The 17,885-nt window shown below is 36.1% G+C and overlaps 1 protein-coding gene and 1 long non-coding RNA gene across 3 annotated transcripts; one reads left to right on the forward strand and one right to left on the reverse strand.

Annotated features, from left to right (window-relative positions):
* Window positions 1–6,952: 6,952 nt before the first annotated feature.
* Window positions 6,953–7,341, reverse strand: LOC111694148. The gene is made up of 3 exons (XR_002763567.1): window positions 7,216–7,341; window positions 7,087–7,151; window positions 6,953–7,030 (listed from the first exon to the last, which is right to left on the reverse strand). It is a non-coding gene; the product is annotated as an uncharacterized LOC111694148 (long non-coding RNA).
* Window positions 7,342–14,221: 6,880 nt separating this feature from the next.
* Window positions 14,222–16,797, forward strand: LOC106654282 (intraflagellar transport protein 43 homolog). Of its 2 annotated transcripts, none has more exons than XM_014374076.2 (6): window positions 14,222–14,376; window positions 15,868–16,061; window positions 16,142–16,168; window positions 16,229–16,266; window positions 16,342–16,414; window positions 16,499–16,797. In XM_014374076.2, exons 1-6 carry the CDS (start codon window positions 14,338–14,340, stop codon window positions 16,725–16,727), a joined length of 600 nt encoding a protein of 199 aa, XP_014229562.1. In that variant the 5' UTR covers window positions 14,222–14,337; the 3' UTR covers window positions 16,728–16,797. The 2 variants fall into 2 exon arrangements, with proteins under 2 accessions (XP_014229562.1, XP_023316833.1); XM_023461065.1 differs by lacking the exon at window positions 14,222–14,376 and adding an exon at window positions 14,689–15,062 and having other exon boundaries at window positions 16,499–16,792.
* Window positions 16,798–17,885: the final 1,088 nt, after the last annotated feature.

The following is a 17,885-nucleotide window of genomic DNA, read 5'->3' on the forward strand; positions in this document are numbered from 1 at the left end:
GGGTTTACGAGACTACGTGGTAAACAACCGAGAAGCAAATGTTTTTGTACATAAGTGTGCAGCTTTGGCTTTCATGCCTTCAGATGTAATATTGGCATTGTTCGACTTACTGCTCGCTGAAACTCCTGCAAGGATACTGGCCAGTCTTCAAAAATTCATAGATTATTTTCGAAGTTTTTGGATAAGGAGAGTAAGACCATCAAACTTTAGCGTCTGGGGTGTCCAAGCAAGGACGAACAACGCTATAGAGTCTTATCATAGCGTTTTATTGCATCGTCTTGGGGAGCATCCAGTATTTTGGCGATGGCTGTGCAAAATCAAGCAGCTCGTCGAACGTCAATGGTCTGACTTTGCATCCATGGAGAGAGGGCTGTCGGTGGCAAGACAACCGCAAAATTCGACAATTTTTCGCAACATGGTTCTAAAACGAGGTAAGTTAAAAAACATCCGTTGATAAGAATAAATTTTTTTGTTATTTTCATGCTCTTTTTTTTCTTTCAGCTTGGAGAAGGTATCATTTGAATGATATTTCATCCATGGAACTTTTGACCATTGGGTCTAATATAATTGGAGAGTATTTTAACTCTCGCTTTACCAATATGAGGCCGTTCGATATCGAAAAAGTTATGAGACTTGAAGAAAGATTTGATGCTGCCCTCCCCCAAAACGATGGCTACGACTAAGAATTTGAGCACGACATAGTGGGAGAATTCCGCCCAAATGAACGTTTTAGATTGAATTTGAGAAACGTCCCCACGGCGAGACCTATATTGATGGGTGAACAAAATCAAGGTAATCGTATGTGCAGCTGAAAAGGTTTTTTTATGTGAATTTTATGACTATAGAGGAATTATTTTCTTTGTCGAATAGGCAATGGACGTCGTCGAAGGCGCCGCAGGCGTCCTAACCAAGGGCGTGCTCACCAAGAACCTTATCAACGCCGAGCTGCTGCTCCTGACGACGCTGCTGCAATTGCTGTTAGAAGCCCAAGAGATGAACGTTATCACGTAGCTGCCGTTCGTATTGGTCATGATATGGCTGTTGATGTACCTAGAGCTCAACCACCCCAATTACCGGATGCCGCTCTTGGTGAAGCTGCTGCGCATGCTGTTAGTATCCCAAGAGCTCCATCGCCTCAGTACGAGGCTGCCGCTCCTAATGATGATGATGCGATAGCTGGTGCTTCACCCAGAGCTCCATCGACTCAGTACGAGGCTGCCGCTCCTAATGATGATGATGCGATGGCTGGTGCTTTACCCAGAGTTCAATCACCACAATTACCGGATGCCGCTCTTGATGGTGCTGCTATGCTTGCTGTTGGTAGCCCAATATCTCCAATCCCCTGGTACGAAGCTGCCGCTCCTGGTGAAGCTGCCTCTAATTTTCTGGGATTACCAAGATCTCAGTCTTCACGACGGCTATACAACAGAGAAGAACTAGTGGACTCTGATTCAGATAGTGATATAGGTAATTGATAATTTATTAAGTAATAATTGTTTATTTTTTAATTCTTTATCGACGATAAGACAATAAAATGTATTTATGTTGTAGATATGACAGCTGCCTATCATGTAAATTCGACAACAAAGCGGGCTAGTCAACCATTCCATGGTCGCGAAACAGCGGTGGCCGGACCGTCAAGAAGATTTGCTCCACTTCCACCGGCGTCATTTGCATCAAGAAGCAACAGAGGTAAAGTTTACTTAGAACATTTGATCGTTGCTATATCAGAGTCGCTTTCATTATCATGGTCTCGTAACTATTATTCGGTTACAGCTGCTCCTAGTACCTCTTCGTCCACGAATTTTCGTTTGCCGTCTACTCAATTTTCATCGCCAATAAATGCTCGTGAAGCAACTCAGCCGAGAAGATTCGCTTCACTTCCGCTTCACTTAAACTTTGAATCGGGAAGTAGCGAAGGTAAAGTATAGTTTGCATTTATGAACCATTATTACATGATCGTACTGATCTTAATGTTGACGTACTTTTTTTCAAATACAGCTGCTAGTGCTTCCGTAGCTGATCGAACCAGTAATGTTTCTATGCCGTCGCAATCGTGCCGTGGACTTGTTCCGGCAGTTATTGAACCTTTGCCAAATCCGAATCGGAATCGACGAGAACCAGAGAACCAGCAGCATCATGATAATAGAGGTAATTGGAAATTACTAGTCACGATCATGTTTTTGCCCCTCATTAATTTATTATTGAATTTTATGTATTCCTTGGGCTTCGGATCTGATTGCTTGAAAAATTAGTTTCAAAGAGTATTGAGCGGGCGATGTCAATGCTAACTCCTGTGTGGTGAGTCAGCTGGGACTCAGTGGTTTGAGAAGTAATCAGTGTTAATTGCAAAGCAATCATTATACAGGGTGTCCCAAAAGTATGGAAACCTTTGAAAAGCGGCCAAAATAAACGGGAAAAAAATCGATAACCCTATATTCGACGTATTTTTTCACGGGGAATCCAATGGTGACTTTGGATTTGACCTTGAACATAACCTCAAAGCTGCAGCGACTCAAAAATCAATTTTTCAAATGTAACCCCCATTTTTTATTGCAGATTTGAAAAGAGCGGAAAATTTTAAATCAAAATTTATATTTTGTTTTTTTTTTAAAGAACATTTTGAGGGTGATACAGGCTCAAATGAAACCCCGATTTAATCTAAAATTGAGCTCAGAAGAACTTCATTTTCTAACTGTAGCGCCCCCAAAAATGATATTGGAAAAAAAAACATAAGGGGCTATTCAAACGTAAAATTTTTCGCTCTTTTCAATGGTGACCTTAAATTTGACCTAGAACATAACCTAAAAGCTGCAGCAACTCAAAGTCGAGTTTTTACATGGCAACCGCAAATTTTTATTTCAGATTTGAAAAAAGCAAAAAATTTTACGTTTGAATAGGCCTTTATGTTTTTTTTCGAATATAATATTTGGAGGCGGTACAGTTAGAAAATGAAGTTCTTCTGAGCTTAATTTTAGGTTAAATCGGGGTTTCATTAGAGCCTGTAGCACCCTTAAAATGGTCTTTAAAAAAAACAGTACATACATTTCGACGTGAAATTTTTCGCTTTTTTCAAATCGGCAATAAAAAATGGGGGTTACATTTGAAAAATTGATTTTTAAGTCGCTGCAGTTTTGAGGTTATGTTCAAGGTCAAATCCAAGGTCACCATTGGATTCCCCGTGAAAAAAATACGTCGAACATAGGGTTATCTATTTTTTTCCCCGCTTATTTTGGCCGCTTTTCAGAGGTTTCCATACTTTTGGGACACGCTGTATAAGAGGATACATCATAATAAACGTGATTATTATTCACTTATGTCCTATTATTTGGTAAAAAAAAAATTCAATAAAACATTTTTGAAAGTAAATATATTCTACAATTTACTTTTAGTTGTGATCATTTGAGAAAGCTCATATTTTTTGACATAATTGAAATTTGATATTAAGAGCTACTATAGGTATGCAAATTTACCATTAATCGCGCATTGATGTGACTCACGAACATTCACATATTATCCATGCGACTTAGCCATTCATTATGTATTGTTATAACTTAAAGTCTTTACATTTGTGTAGAACTTTTATGAAATTCGATCTTTGGTCAAATTTCTTCTCACACTTGTCGCATGCATAATCCTTACAGTCTTTGTGCACTGTTCTTAAGTGTCTCGTCAAATTTGTTAGTTTTCCAAATTTCTTCTCGCAACTACCACATGTGTAATTTTTACTACCTTTGTGGACTGTCCTTTGGTGAACAAGCAGATTCGATTTTTGTCCAAATTTCTTCTCGCACTTATCGCATTCGTAATCTTTTTGACCGTTGTGAACTGTCTTTTGGTGGGTGAACAAATATAATTTACGCCCGAACTTTTTTTCACACTTGTCGCATGCGTAATCTTTTCGACCTTCATGTATTGCCCGTTGGTGCCTGTTTAATGTCGATTTATGTCGAAATTTTTGTTCACATTTGTCACATACGTAATCTTTGTGATCTTCATGTAATGTTTTTTGGTGGTACAGCAAATTAGATTTACGTGCAAATTTCTTTTCACAAATGTCGCACGCATAATCTTTGCGACCTTCGTGTACCGTTCTTTGGTGGTCAAGCAAATGCGATTCGTATCCAAACTTCTTCTGGCAATTATTTCATGTGTAGTCTTTACAATCTTTATAGAATGTATTTTGGTGTAAGAGCAAATTCGAATTTTTCATAAATTTCTCCTCGTGCTTGCCGCATACGTAACCTTTCCGACTCTCGTGTACTGTCTTTATGTGCCCGAGCAAACTTCGTTTATTTTCGAACCTCTTCGCGCACTTTTCACAAAAGTAATCTTTGAAAACTTCGTGGAATATTTTTCTGTGCTTGAGTAAAGTTGATCTATTTTCAAATTTTTTCTCGCACTTGTTGCAAGTTAAATCCTCGCGATCTTTGTGCACTAATTTTTTATGCGTCATCAAACTCGTCTTTTTCACAAATTTCTTTTCGCACTCATCGCATGAGTAATTTTTTTGTTCAGTATGAATTGTGGCTCTGTGTGTCATCAAGCTTGATTCTAATATAAATGCCTGCTGGCAAATAACACAAATATATTTTTTGTCATCTGGAACAACAATTTCATGTTCACTTGAATTATCATTCGATACAAGTTCTTCGATTCTCTTCTCATTTGTATCCATTTTGGTGCCTGAATCTTTTGGTATTGTGGCTCGTTCGGTAGTAAAAGACAACATTCAAACTAATTTGATTTTATTATAAACATGATCAGTATCTCGAGGGAATTGTCAAAATCAGTTATAATAATATTGTTTATAATTAAGTTACCGGTTCGATGGTCAACACGACGTCGACCATCGAAAAGAAAATTCGTCACAAGATCAACTGTCATGTATTCAATTCATCTTAATAAGAAAAACCACATAAAATTAAATAATTTCAAGTCATTTTTTTATTACTATGCACTTAAAAATCATACATTGAAATAAATGATAAAAACTGTGTGTTAATTTCGACAGCGTACTCCAGTAAACGTAGTGAATTAAGATACCAATATATCAGCAATCACAACACTTTATAACTATGATCATTCAAAAGAATGGTTATTTTTACTGTGATAGGAATGTAATATTTTTGTAAATTTGTTTTGCTTTCCAAATTTTCGATATAATTGAAACTCTTTTATTGTTTTCGAAAAGTAATTCTTAGTTCTTATAGAAATGAATTTGCAAAAGTAACATTTATGAGTAATCTCTAAAGATTTAATTTACACAACTTACTTAAATTTAATATTTGAGAATCAAGTCAAAGCGTCTAAATAGTAGAAATCGGAAAATGAATATGTTCAATTTACGGGGAGGGGTACTTCTGCATTGATAATTTATAATTATTTGTAATTAAGTACGAAAAATGCAAAAGTAGACCATCATTGAAAATATATCTAACCATTTTTACCCAAAAACCAAGTCAATATTTTTTTTTAAAAATTTGCAGTTGTCTTTGTACAGTGCTGAAGCTATACTTTCTGCAATTCCATAAAAACAGTTAAAACCCTACAATAGTGTACTTTTTATGTATCTTTACTATTACTATCAATTGGGAATTCTATGCATCGTATTTTCTCTGAAATCTTCATTTTTTTTCTTAAAAGTAAATTAAGGAAATTGGATTTAATTTTCTGTTTCCTTTATTTTTCAGTTTTCTTTAATTTATATATTATGAGCAGAAAATGAAACAACTTCGGACAATTTTTATTGCTGCACTATCAAACAAAAATTTTACAGAGGATTTTCTCTGCACTACTTCGTACGAAGAAATATTTGAAAAAGTGATTTTAAAAAATAGTACTACCCTCAAACTTTAAGAAAATTTTTCCTACCTTTCCGGAGAGACAGTAAATAAGGAAATTTTTATACTACGTCTAATTTTAATCATTTTGCAAGATACAGTAGCAAGCATATCGATTAAAACTATTTTAGCATACGTGAAAAGGTGTGACTGTCTGCAGTAAGATATATTTGAATTTTATTGTAATAAAAAAACAAATATTCTTACCGTGTAAGCGTAATCGTTGTTGTAAATTTCGCCGTCTTCTAACGTGACGCGACTGACGCTCTGGTGAAAGCGGTCTCTTCGCATTGCGAACTATTAATATATAAATCAAATAAATATGCAAAAATATTATCAATTTTCATAAATGGCGATCGTATTACAATGACTTTACTTTCTTGGCCATTTTGTGGTTCCTAAGGGATAATATTTTCTGCGTCTCTTACTACCATTAATTCATCTCCATCCGCTACATTTTCTCTATTTTCCATAATCATATCTAATTCTCCATTACGGCCTCCCATTGCCTCATCTCCATTTTCTTCCATATTGTTAAAATTATCTACTTGAATCATTTCTTATTTTTCTTCTTCTGAATCACTAATATTTCCTTCTCTTCTATTCAATTCATTTTCCAAATGTTCTTCTTGATCCAAAAAATTTTCATTTTTTTCTCTTTCTTCTTCTCTAGCTCGTCCATTTTCGCCTTCATTTTGAATTTCGCACTTCTCTTTCATTGATTTATCCCCCTCCTCGTCCTCGTCCTCTCCTCTTCCTCGGCCTTGGCCTCGTCCTCGACCTCGACCTCTTGCTACATCTAAATTGTCTATTTCTCTTTCCTGTTCTACAGCTTCAATATTTCTGCCTCGCCCTCTTCCTCTTCCTCTGCCTCTCCCTTGGCCTCTTCCTCGACCTCTTCGGCCCCTCCTTTGGCCCAAAGGATTAACTTCACCAGCATCGTCTGGTAAATCCTGAATCCTGACGGCCGTGGGTGCTAACTGCAGTTTACAATTGGGTGCGACACCTGTTTTAAAAACGTCGCCTAAGAATAATAAATATTTGAGTAATGTATAAAAAATATTATTTACGTTAAGTTTTTCAAAACGTACCAATTTCGTCTTGAGAAACGAATGCATCAATATCCAGCTGACGTAAATTATTGATTAGAGCATCGTCAATGATTTCTCCATCGTCGTCAGGCTCCACTACAATAAACATTATATTATAAATTATTTTACAAAATTTTATTGTATATGTGTACCTGTGGGTAAATATTGGCTCCGACGCTGACGAACGATCAGCTCCAAATATTATCTCGTGCCTATCCTGTAAATGATGTAACATTCAAGATTGTGAGAATAAAAAGTTTATAAATTAAAATTCATCATACTCGTTGATTGTTGGTTCCATGACTTCCAACTCTCGATTTGCTTGTAGCATTCCTGTAGGCCAACTCCAGAACAAGCGCTGGGAATTCATAGCCGTATTATATTTGACAACCGTTGCTTTCATCAAATTGGCCATTTTTTCTGCAGAATATATTATGATGATTATAAAAATAAAATTTTTCAAAATCTATCAGTTGAATAATAAAAATTGTTTATCTCCTAGCATAAGCCACAACCCTTGCCTCACCCCAATATAATTTTTTGCGTGGAGGTGAAAGTTTTCGCATATGTTATTGGTTTTTCGTCTTCGACTGTAAACACTTATAACATTGGCGATTGGCAGCCAAGTATGGTTAAAATAATTTGAAAATTCATGGGCACGTGGACAATTACTTCCTATCATAAGGGTTAAGACAATGTTCAGACCTTCCTCCATTTTATCTGCAGGAAGGTAGGCCAGTGCAATGGCAGTTTTTAAGATATCTCTGAATTGTTCAGGGATATTTAATCGTCGGGTCCAATAACGGCGAATCGCCTGAAAATGATGGTTTTCATTACCTCGATAAAATTTGTTGTCGCTAAAAATATTAAAATAGATACCTGTTTGTAATGCAGCCACTAAGTTGTGCGTCAGGAAATACTTGCTGGACAGCATTTATCATTGCTCGCTCAAAATTTCTAGGTTTTCGCTCGTTAATGAAACGAGCAATATTAAGTCAACGGATCCAACATATGTGCCCGACATCCGTCACCTAATAGATATAAATTATTAATTCAATTATCCAAAGAAATACGCTTTATCTTACACTTAAATTTGTAACTTAATTGAACATTTTAGATATTTGTTTAGAAATTTTAGATATTTGTTAGGTTTCAATGCGTGAGTAATGCGCCATGTCGATGTAACTTTAAGATTTCTTTTCTGTCCGAATGTCTTTCCGCGTGTCTCGCATGAATGGGTATTATTATGCGACGACTTGAAATGTTTACCGAGATGTGATGTACGTTTATATTTTTTGATGTTGACATGTCTTTTGAGATGAGATCGATGTTCAAATTTCTTTTCACAGAAATCACATGCATAGTACATTCCATTATATAATGCATCGATGTGGACTTTGAGTTGACTATTCTGTGTGAATATCTTTCCTCGTACGTCACAAGTAATTCTGCTGCTATTGTACACCGCATGAACGTGAACTTTCAGATTACTCTTAGTTGCGTAAGTCTTTCCAAAAAGTTCACAAGTTTGTGGGACACGATTATGCACAGAATTGACGTGTTTTTTGAGACTACTCTTGTCTTAATATGTCTTTGAACACACGTCACATGCATGCGTGCAACCGGATCCAAAAAATTGATAGAGAGGAAGTGATTGGGAGTAAGAAAAATCTGAAAACACCCAACGTCATTGTTCAAATGGTGCAATGATAGATGAACGCCCGAGGTTCGTATAACATACTATCATTTCAGCACAATTTTTATTGAAATTTCAGAAAAACATATGCATATGAATATCTACACATAATTACAATTGGATCATTACTTCTCGCTATCTTCGCAAGCGAAATCTTTGCGGACTTCATGGACTGTCTTTTGGTGGAAAAGCAAATCCTGTCTTTTTCCAAAATTCTTCTTGCACTTGTTGCATGAGAAATCTTTGCTACCTTCATGGACTATTTTTTAATGGGAAAGCAAATGCGTTTTTTGTCCAAATTCCTGTTCGCACTTATCACATGTATAATCTCTCTGACATTCGTGAACTATTTTTTGATCTTTGGTCAAGGTGCCTCATTCACCAAATTTTTTCTCGCACTTGTCACATGCATAATCTTTGCAACCTTCATGGATTGTCTTTTTGTGCAAAAGCAAATAATGTTCAAGTTTGAATCTCTTATCGCAATTTTCGTATGCGAAATCTTTATGAAGCTCGTGAACTCTTTTTTTGTGTTTGATCAAGGTGCCACGTTCCCCAAATTTTTCTCACACCTTTCGCGTGCGAAATGTTTACGACGTTCGTGTACTGTCTTATGGTGCAAAAGCAATCGATATTTAAATCCAAATTTTTTCTCACAATTGTCACATTTGTAGTCTTTGCGACCTTCATGGACTGTCTTTTTGTGAAAAAGCAAATTATGTTCAAATACGAATCTCTTTTCGCAATTGTCGCATGCGTAATCTTTGCTACCTTCGTGGACTGCCTTTTTGTGGTAGAGCAAATTGTATATTCGTGTGAATTTCTTTTCACACATGTCACATACGAAATCTTTGCGACCTTCGTGTGTCGTTTTTTGGTGCAAGAGCAAATGGTGTTTATGTCCGTATTTCTTGCCGCATTTGTCACACTCGTAATCTTTGCGATTTTCATGTACTGTATTTTGGTGTCTGATTAATATCGATTTTTCTCCAAATGTCAGTTTGCAATTGTTACATGCATAATCTTTCCGACCTTCGTGGATTAATTTTTGGTGTCTGATTAATATCGATTTTTCTCCAAATGTCAGTTTGCAATTGTTACATGCATAATCTTTGCGACCTTCGTGGATTAATTTTTGGTGTCTTAATAAATTGGATTGAACCCCAAATTTTTTTTCGCATTTGTCACATGCGAAATCTTTACGACCTTCGTGTACTGTCTCGTGGTGCAAAAGCAAACGATGTTTAAATCCAAAATTTTTTCCGCATTTGTCACATAAGTAATATTTACAGCCGCCGAGAACTGTATTTTGTTGCTGGATCGAATTTGATTTTTTAAACTTTTCCTCGCACTTGTTACGTGCAAAATCTTTGCAACCGTCGTGTACGATCTTTATATGCAAGAGCAGACTCCGTTTATTTGCAAATTTTTTCGCACACTTTTCACACAGATGATCTTTAAAAACTTCGTGGAATATTTTTTTGTGCTTAAGTAAAACTAACTTATTTTCACATTTTTTCTCACACTTGTTGCAAGTAAAATTTTCATTTTCTTTGTGAACTAATTTTTGGTGCATGAGCAAACTCGATTTTCTCACAAATTTCTTGTTACATCGATCGCATGCAAAATCTTCGCGGCTTTTATGTTCTGATATTTGATGTCTACTCAAATGACTTCGAAACTCAAATTTCTCTTCGCACTTGTCACATTCATACATTGTTAATTGTGTCTTGGTGTGTTACCATGCCTGATTCAAGCTTAAATGTCTCCTGACAAATATCGCAAACGTAATTTTTGTTGTCTGAAGCAAGGATGTCGAGTTGATTTGAATTATCTTCTGAGACAATTTCGTCGAATTTCTTCTCACTTTTAAACATTGTGTTGCTTTAATTAGACGGCGTATTTTTCTATTTACTACTAAGGAAATTTAAATAAGTACAGTTTATTTTCTTGTACTATGGCTTGTTTCATCAAAAAAGAAAATATTCAAAGTAATTTGTTTTCACTATAAACATATAACTGGTACGTCGAAGGAAAATGTAAAAATCGTTTATTATTATATTGTTTACAATTAAGTTACCGATTTATCTGTTAATAGATTATTCTTACAACACTAAAAACAATTTAAAATTTCTAAATTGCCAATGATTCTCTCGAAGAATTTTTAAAGTCCAGTTCAACCAAAAAATATCTAGTAAATCAATCCACATGTACTCGTGTGTATAATAAAAAATTTTCATATTCGTTCGAAAATTTACTGCTCTCACACCATAGCGTAATTAGCGTGCTCCATAACATAACAATTCTAATACTCGCTTCTGTTCGACAACTAATGATGAATTCAAGTAAGATTCGAAATTGAGCTCTGTTGGTACAAAAAAGTGGCTTTTTGGACACAAGATGGCTTGGCCGAAACTGGATTGGCGTAAACTCGCAATCGAAACATAGAGACATAGTTCTATAAGTCAGTCTGTTCAGTAAGCTTACGATCAATCATTTACGACTATCGCTTCTCAAATACACGAGTTAAAAATCAATATGCTGGGCTTTTTTTATATGTCTAACCTTGACCTCACAACTTTTGATCTTCATTACGAACGTATAATAAAAATGATGTAATTGATAATTTGGTATTTTTTAACCCGTTTCGGGCCAAACGGACGAAATTTCCCACATTTTTTCCGGTGCTATAAACTCTGTGAAAAAAATACCTGAAAAATGTTTAAATAGTCATTTCTAACGTGAAATTTCATGAACTTTTCGAATCCGGTGTCAGAATTGTCAAAGTTGAGGAGCAAAAGTTATGAACAATTAAACAACAAAAAATACGATTTTTTTGAAAAAAATTTTGATTTGACCTAAATTTTCGAATCAAAATAGACTTGATCCGTGGGTCTAACACATATTTTTTGCGCCCATGGGGTATAGGTATAAAAGTCCATTAGTTACAATATCGAAATTTAACATTGTGTACAACAAAATGGCGCCTCGTAAAAAAAAAACCACGTACAAACTTGGCCAATTTTTTTATATGCTAACCAAGCATCTAGGAAAAAAACTTTACTGAGAAAAAGTTCTTAGAATTGTTCAAAAAAAATCCCTGAAATTTTTCAGAAATTTCTGGGGAAATTTTTGGATTTTTGAAAATGGTCGGAAATCAAAAATACAAAAAATGATCCAAAAAAATCTCAAAAAATTCAGAAATGTTCTTTGAAATATTCTAAGACTTTTATAACGTATAACACTTTTTCGTTAAGTTCTTCATTTTCAAGTAAAAAAATTAAATTGTTATTATTTTAAGAACATAATTAGTAAAGTCATACAATGAAAAGTGTTCAAATATGTTCAAAGAATACATGTGATTTTTTTTAGAATTTTTTAATAATTTTTTCAAAATTTTTTCAGATTTTTTTTGGAACATTTTGGATTTTTTCGACAGGCCGGGAAATGGTAGTATTTTGCAAAATTTTCAAAGTGGTCTGAAAAATTCTGAAAAAATTCACACGTATTCTCTAAACGATTTCAAATAAGTTTTTACACTCCAAATTGTACTTTTGAGTTCATATTTAGCGCATGTAAAATAGGTTCTGAGTAAAAAATGAGTGAATTTTTATACCGCTGCTCGGTATAAATTTCCCATTTTAGAAATATAGGGGCAAGATAAAAATCGCGGCAGCGCATTTTTTTGAAGGTTCAGAGAAAAAGTGCACGATTTTTGGTGTTATGGGAACCCTCCGAAGGCAAGGCAAGGTAGAAAATCGACTTTGAAAAAAAATTTTGAGTTAAAAAATCACGTTTTTTGTTTTTAATGGAAAAATAAACGATGATAATTTTTATTTTTCGCAAAAATAACACCGGATACTGAAAGAGCATACCCAAAAACCCCTGGGTATGGATTTTCAAGAAAATATTTTAACTTTATCTATAATTTTTTTACAACGGAAAATTCGTGCACAAAATTGCACTTTTGCGCGTTAATGGGTTAATTTATTCGGCCAGGCTATTAATTGCTGCATGGAGTCAAGCTAAAATTTTCGTTTCGGTCTTCGATCCAACAGGCACAAGTTTAATAATTGATATCCTCGATATATCAAAATTAATATTGATAATTAATTGGTATTCGCGAAAATATTCGTGATAATGCTCTTTATTTTTTGCATTACAAACGAATGACGAAAATGATTTGAAATGATCATCATTTGAAGATTTTCATTGCGACGTGTCACATGGGTTTAATACTCATCGTAAAACATTAATTTTGAAAGCATCATTTACTTTTACTTCATAAATTTTCTAAACGAATTGTCTAGCGTATCCAAAAAAGCTCGTTTTGTTTTTCTAAATTTTATTTCTATGGTACAGAGAAACCAAGGAACAATAAGAATAGATAACTTATTCAGAGATAACACAAGCAGCGTTAAATTTCCTCGTTTCTCTCTCTAGGGCGTCTCGACGCGCGCACCAACACAATCGCGTGAAAAGATCCGAAGGAGTAGAAAAAAATACAATTATACGAGAATATATGCAGAAAATGCGAGAGTTGGGCATCGCAACAATCGCGGAAAATTAAGACCGACGCATACAGGTGTCAGCTGTCGCAACGTTGTGGGGTGAAAAATCACGCGGCGCGCCGCGCATCGTGTGCTGCGCTACTTTTAAATATATGCCAGAAATACAATTTACGCGCGAGCCTGAGTCTCTCTCTCTCTCTCTCTCTAGATACAGCTCTGGTGCAGCTGCACAGGTGTAATAGTGAAGAGCAACACTTGCATAAAGCATGTTGTGTACTACACGAGCTAGACACAGAGTAAATTATAAAGAGAGAGAGAGAGAGAGAGAGAGAAAAGGAAGTCACAGCTCGGAATTGTGTAGTAAAATGCGCGCCCCGATGTACACACAGAGTCTACGTAAAGACCTATACTTACATTTATGCGCGCGGAATACACTCGGCGGTCTCGAGAGAGAGAGAGAGAGAGATAATCTTATGTACGTATTATAATATTGTAGCTGACGCACAGTGCACCTGTTTTCCGTACCCATGTGTAAGGGCACTGGGAGCCTTTTCTGCGTTTATACGCGCGCGCCTTAATCGAGAAACGAGTACTCGGTATGCGAGTGTATACCCGCTGTATACACAGTAAAAATTACCCGCGCGAGGCGGGGATCGGGGCGATCGCTCGACCAGAACATCATCGCTGTCACTCGTTGGCCGCACGTGCGAAAAAAAAGAAGGAAGAAATAAGAGGATGCGAAAATGACGCGACGAATCGACGTTTCGTTTACGTTACGTTTTTCTTTTGTCCCCATCTTATTGGAACTTAAAAATGACTGGGCCAGGAAGAGCAGTCGAATGCGCAACTAGAAGGGTCGATCCCGAAGTTGCATCGATGCACGAGAACTTTGTTGTCAATTATTTTATGTTTTTTTTTTTTCTTACGAATAGGGCACGCTTACTCCAATTGCAAATAGAATGTCGATGTGTATACTTGTGGATAACAGAAAACTCGTGCGGCATCGTCATGGATACCGCGTTGCGTCTAGCGCAACAACAAACGGATCGTTCCGGATTTCTTCTTCCGCAACCTCGCGGCAATAAAGAGGCGCAAGATTTGCTTTTGTTCGGATAATAATATTTACATATCGTTCTGATCGGCCATCCGTGTCGACGCGCTCAACAAAATAATAACAAAAAATCGAAATCGGAAGTATGGATTGGTCCAACGATTTGGACGTCTCGTCGAAAAAGGTGAGAGAGCATTCGTGTATATAATATAGCGAGCTAGAAACAGGTTCGCGCGCTCATACGCACTCGTGCGTTCCATCGTTATACTTGTATATTACATGCATGCATTTGTCAGTGTGTGTGCGTGTGCGTGCGGAAACAAAACTGCGGGGCAGCAAGCCGCCGATTCGCATGGAAGAGCGAGACTCGAGTCGGGAGAGGAAAAGAGAATGAGAAAGAGAGAGAGAGAGAGGGAGGTCCGGTGTGCAAATGTGTATATATACGTTTACAGACGAGTATCCTTGTGTGCGCGAGGTTCCATGAACTTGCGAGAGTGACTGCTCGGCGCAGAATCAAGCCGACGCGATTGTATCGTCGTCAGTGTGCAACGCGATATTGCGAGCCGAGCACGTATATACAGACCGCATCCGATTCTATATTGCTTGTACCGGCGTCGTGTGCATACAGTTTGCCCGTTGATGTGTTACGATATAATAATAGAAGTATGAATGGAACGCGTGTCGTTGTCGTTGTTGTTGCTGCTGCTGCTGCTGATGCTGCACTCGGACCCCAAGGCCCGAGTTAGACGTGAAAATTTATCGTGAAGTGTTCGTTTATTATTATTTTTTTTTATAATATCGAAGTACATCGTGCTCTGATTTGCCCCGCTCGAGATGATGAATTTTCGCAACGAGAATTCATTTTTTAAGGTAGGAACGTATTGTTTTCGATCGTATGAATATAATAATAACGACGAGCTCCTTTTTACACGAGCATTTGAGTGATCGAAAGGCATCCTTTCCTTCTTCTTTTGTTTATGTATTGTTCACCCGCTTCAGTGGTTATTCAAACGATTTGTCTCTCTCTCTCTTTCTCTCTCTCTCTACAAATCTTTTAGCTTTCGGATCCTTTCTCTGTATACGACAGCTTCTAGAAAATATTGCTTCAGGAAGCTCTGAGTACAACATTGACTTTTGTCAATTATTATGTCTGGTATATTTCGACTGCACATTCGTAAACTAGACAGAATCTTTGACTTTTCGTGAAAACAGTAAAAACAAATCCTACTGAAACAAATTGCATTTATTGTCGATTATGTTAAGGATAAAGCCGGAAAAAGTTTTATCTAGATCTGATTAATATTTCAAACGATTTTTCATGTTTTTTTTCTTGATTTTTTAAAGGATTGTGATAGGCTTGTAACATTTTGAGCAGTGATTTTGAAATATGAGAAGCCAAGCTTTAATTTTTAAATCTAAAACATAAGGATTCATCGATTATTTAAAAAAAATTGTTTATGATCTTTTGAAAATTTTGGTTTTTTCACAGGGCTGTATGTAAATAAAATAAGAACGATAATTTTTTTTTAAGAAGCTTTTTTCCAATGAATTGGTAGCGATTTTTCTATTTTTATTTCTCTGCAATTCACTTCAATCAAGTCCCAAATTGCAATTGATCGTAAGGAAAATAATTTTACCACATTGGTAGACTGAAAATTTTCTCTGAATTTTGCAGTTAATACCGAGACTCGGTCGACGCGCCCATCACGAGGAAAAGAACAACGACAGCGACCAATTCGATAATTCAGACAGTCCCCCCTTGACCTCGGGAAAATCCTCGGCAAAGCCAGCCACCAACAACAACGCGCCCGTGGCACCGCCGAGGGCTAGAAAAACCGGCTGGGGAGACGAGCTCAAGAGCGCCAAAACGTAAGAGATATTTGATTGAAATCGGCATATCGCACTTTTGAGGAAATATTCTGACAAAAATTTATTCTTTTCTGCTTCAGAGTCAAGAACAATTCTTCTTTTCAACAGTGAGTATTTAAGATTGAGCAGCTTTCAGGATTTTTTAATCGAGTGCGCTTTTTTTACAGATATCGAGCTACGAATAATTCAAATGTGAATGAATACGGTAAGACATTTTAATCTTTGCATATTTTTTAATTGCTTCGTGTATAGAAGTCTAAAAAAAAATCAATTGCTACAGATATTCCTGTCATACCCGATTTGGATGAAATAATCGAGGACACCGGCACATTGGATATTTCGGACGCTCCTCCGTGAGTGATCATCTATAATTTTTACTTTTGACAAAAACTATAGCGTCGATCCATGATTTTCAAATCGTTTTCTCGCCATTACAGCGTTGGATCGAACAAGACGGCCGCGGCATACAAAGAATTGGACACGGAATTGGTGAAAAGTCACTTGCTCAACGTTTTCGACAACGTCGATTTGAGCCTGTTGACGGAAAAGCTCTATCCGGAAAATTTAGTGAAAGAGTCGGACGAGGTTTGGAGCTGGGAATCGCTGTTCACGCAGATAGCTTCCGAGATCAATAGCGAGTCACAGGCAAAGTTGGAGGAGCATTGAATTTTAATGTTAATTTTTAACGAATAAGATTTATCTCGCGTCAGGGATGATAAGAGTAGTTTTATTATTCTTAACTGTATAGACATTAAATATCTAATGTCAAGCGACTTAATAAATAATTGATATATGGATGTTAATAGTATTAAAAGTTTGTTTCTTTTTGTGAGTACACACTATGTTCCTGGATAAATCTTGTTGAAAAAAAGTAAATTGATGCAATGTAAATTGATCAATTCAATTTTTTAAATTTATTTATCTGAATAATGTAAGGAAATATGTTGCGACATTAAATGCAGCACCAGAAACTGAAATATAACTGCTATCACGAGCTTCAAAGTCGAAAAAACTCGCGGAACCAGATAACTTCATCCTCGACGAGGGTATTTCGAAATATTGTCAGCTCAGCGAGTAAATCAAATCGCAAAACTGTTGATAATATTTATATGAGCTATTCGACTAAGATTGCGAAATTTTCAGGTAATTAAAAAAAAAAACTAAAAATCGAATCAAAGTTCAGCGTCAAGGAGATTGACAATCGAGAATCATTCGTATATAAAAATGGTTCCTTTTATGGACTAGATCAGTGCGAGATGTAAGTTATTATTAAAATCAAGAAACAAAAATTGTACAGTTTCGAGGTATTGATTCTATCCATTTTGACATGTGTAATTAAAATTTTATTGTGAATGTAAATCAAGTTCTGCTGAATATTATGAAAAGTATTCAATTTTTTACTGGTATGAGAGGATCGCGTTGTTTAAAAATCTTAAGGGGGGAAAGGCACCTAAAATATAAAAAAAAAAAATTTTTTTTCATTGACTTTTTTGATAGGATTTTTCCTCGGCTTTCCAGTGCCGTGATCGGAATTTTAAAATGTTAACTGTACCGTGATGTACAGGTTATTTAGTACCGATACTTTTACGATTATTTAGAAAAAATGAATGAAACGACTCAAAGATATATCGTGGCCAATCTGTCATGAATCTCGAGACTTTCATAAGTCCGTAGCGCCATCTATTGATACTCGTTTTATTCTTTGGTTAGAGTACATCCAGCAGAAATTTGTTTGTTTACACAGCTATAGGTGTACAGTAACGCCACCACTCGCAGCACGTGGGTTTCGGCATATCTTCTGTCTCTCTCTGTTTCGTGCACGAG

Source organism: Trichogramma pretiosum, unplaced genomic scaffold, assembly GCF_000599845.2.
Source record: "Trichogramma pretiosum strain Unisexual culture from Peru unplaced genomic scaffold, Tpre_2.0 scaffold94, whole genome shotgun sequence".
NCBI classification, from domain to species: domain Eukaryota; kingdom Metazoa; phylum Arthropoda; class Insecta; order Hymenoptera; family Trichogrammatidae; genus Trichogramma; species Trichogramma pretiosum.

What these genes read in the sequence shown, in the direction of transcription:
- LOC106654282 (XM_014374076.2), top strand. Translation starts at nt 14,338, where the DNA reads ATGGATTGGTCCAACGATTTGGACGTCTCGTCGAAAAAG. An exon ending in GAGCTCAAGAGCGCCAAAAC is followed by an intron (nt 16,062 to 16,141) that starts GTAAGAGATATT and finishes TTTCTGCTTCAG; the next exon opens with AGTCAAGAACAATTCTTCTT. An exon ending in GATATTTCGGACGCTCCTCC is followed by an intron (nt 16,415 to 16,498) that starts GTGAGTGATCAT and finishes TCGCCATTACAG; the next exon opens with CGTTGGATCGAACAAGACGG.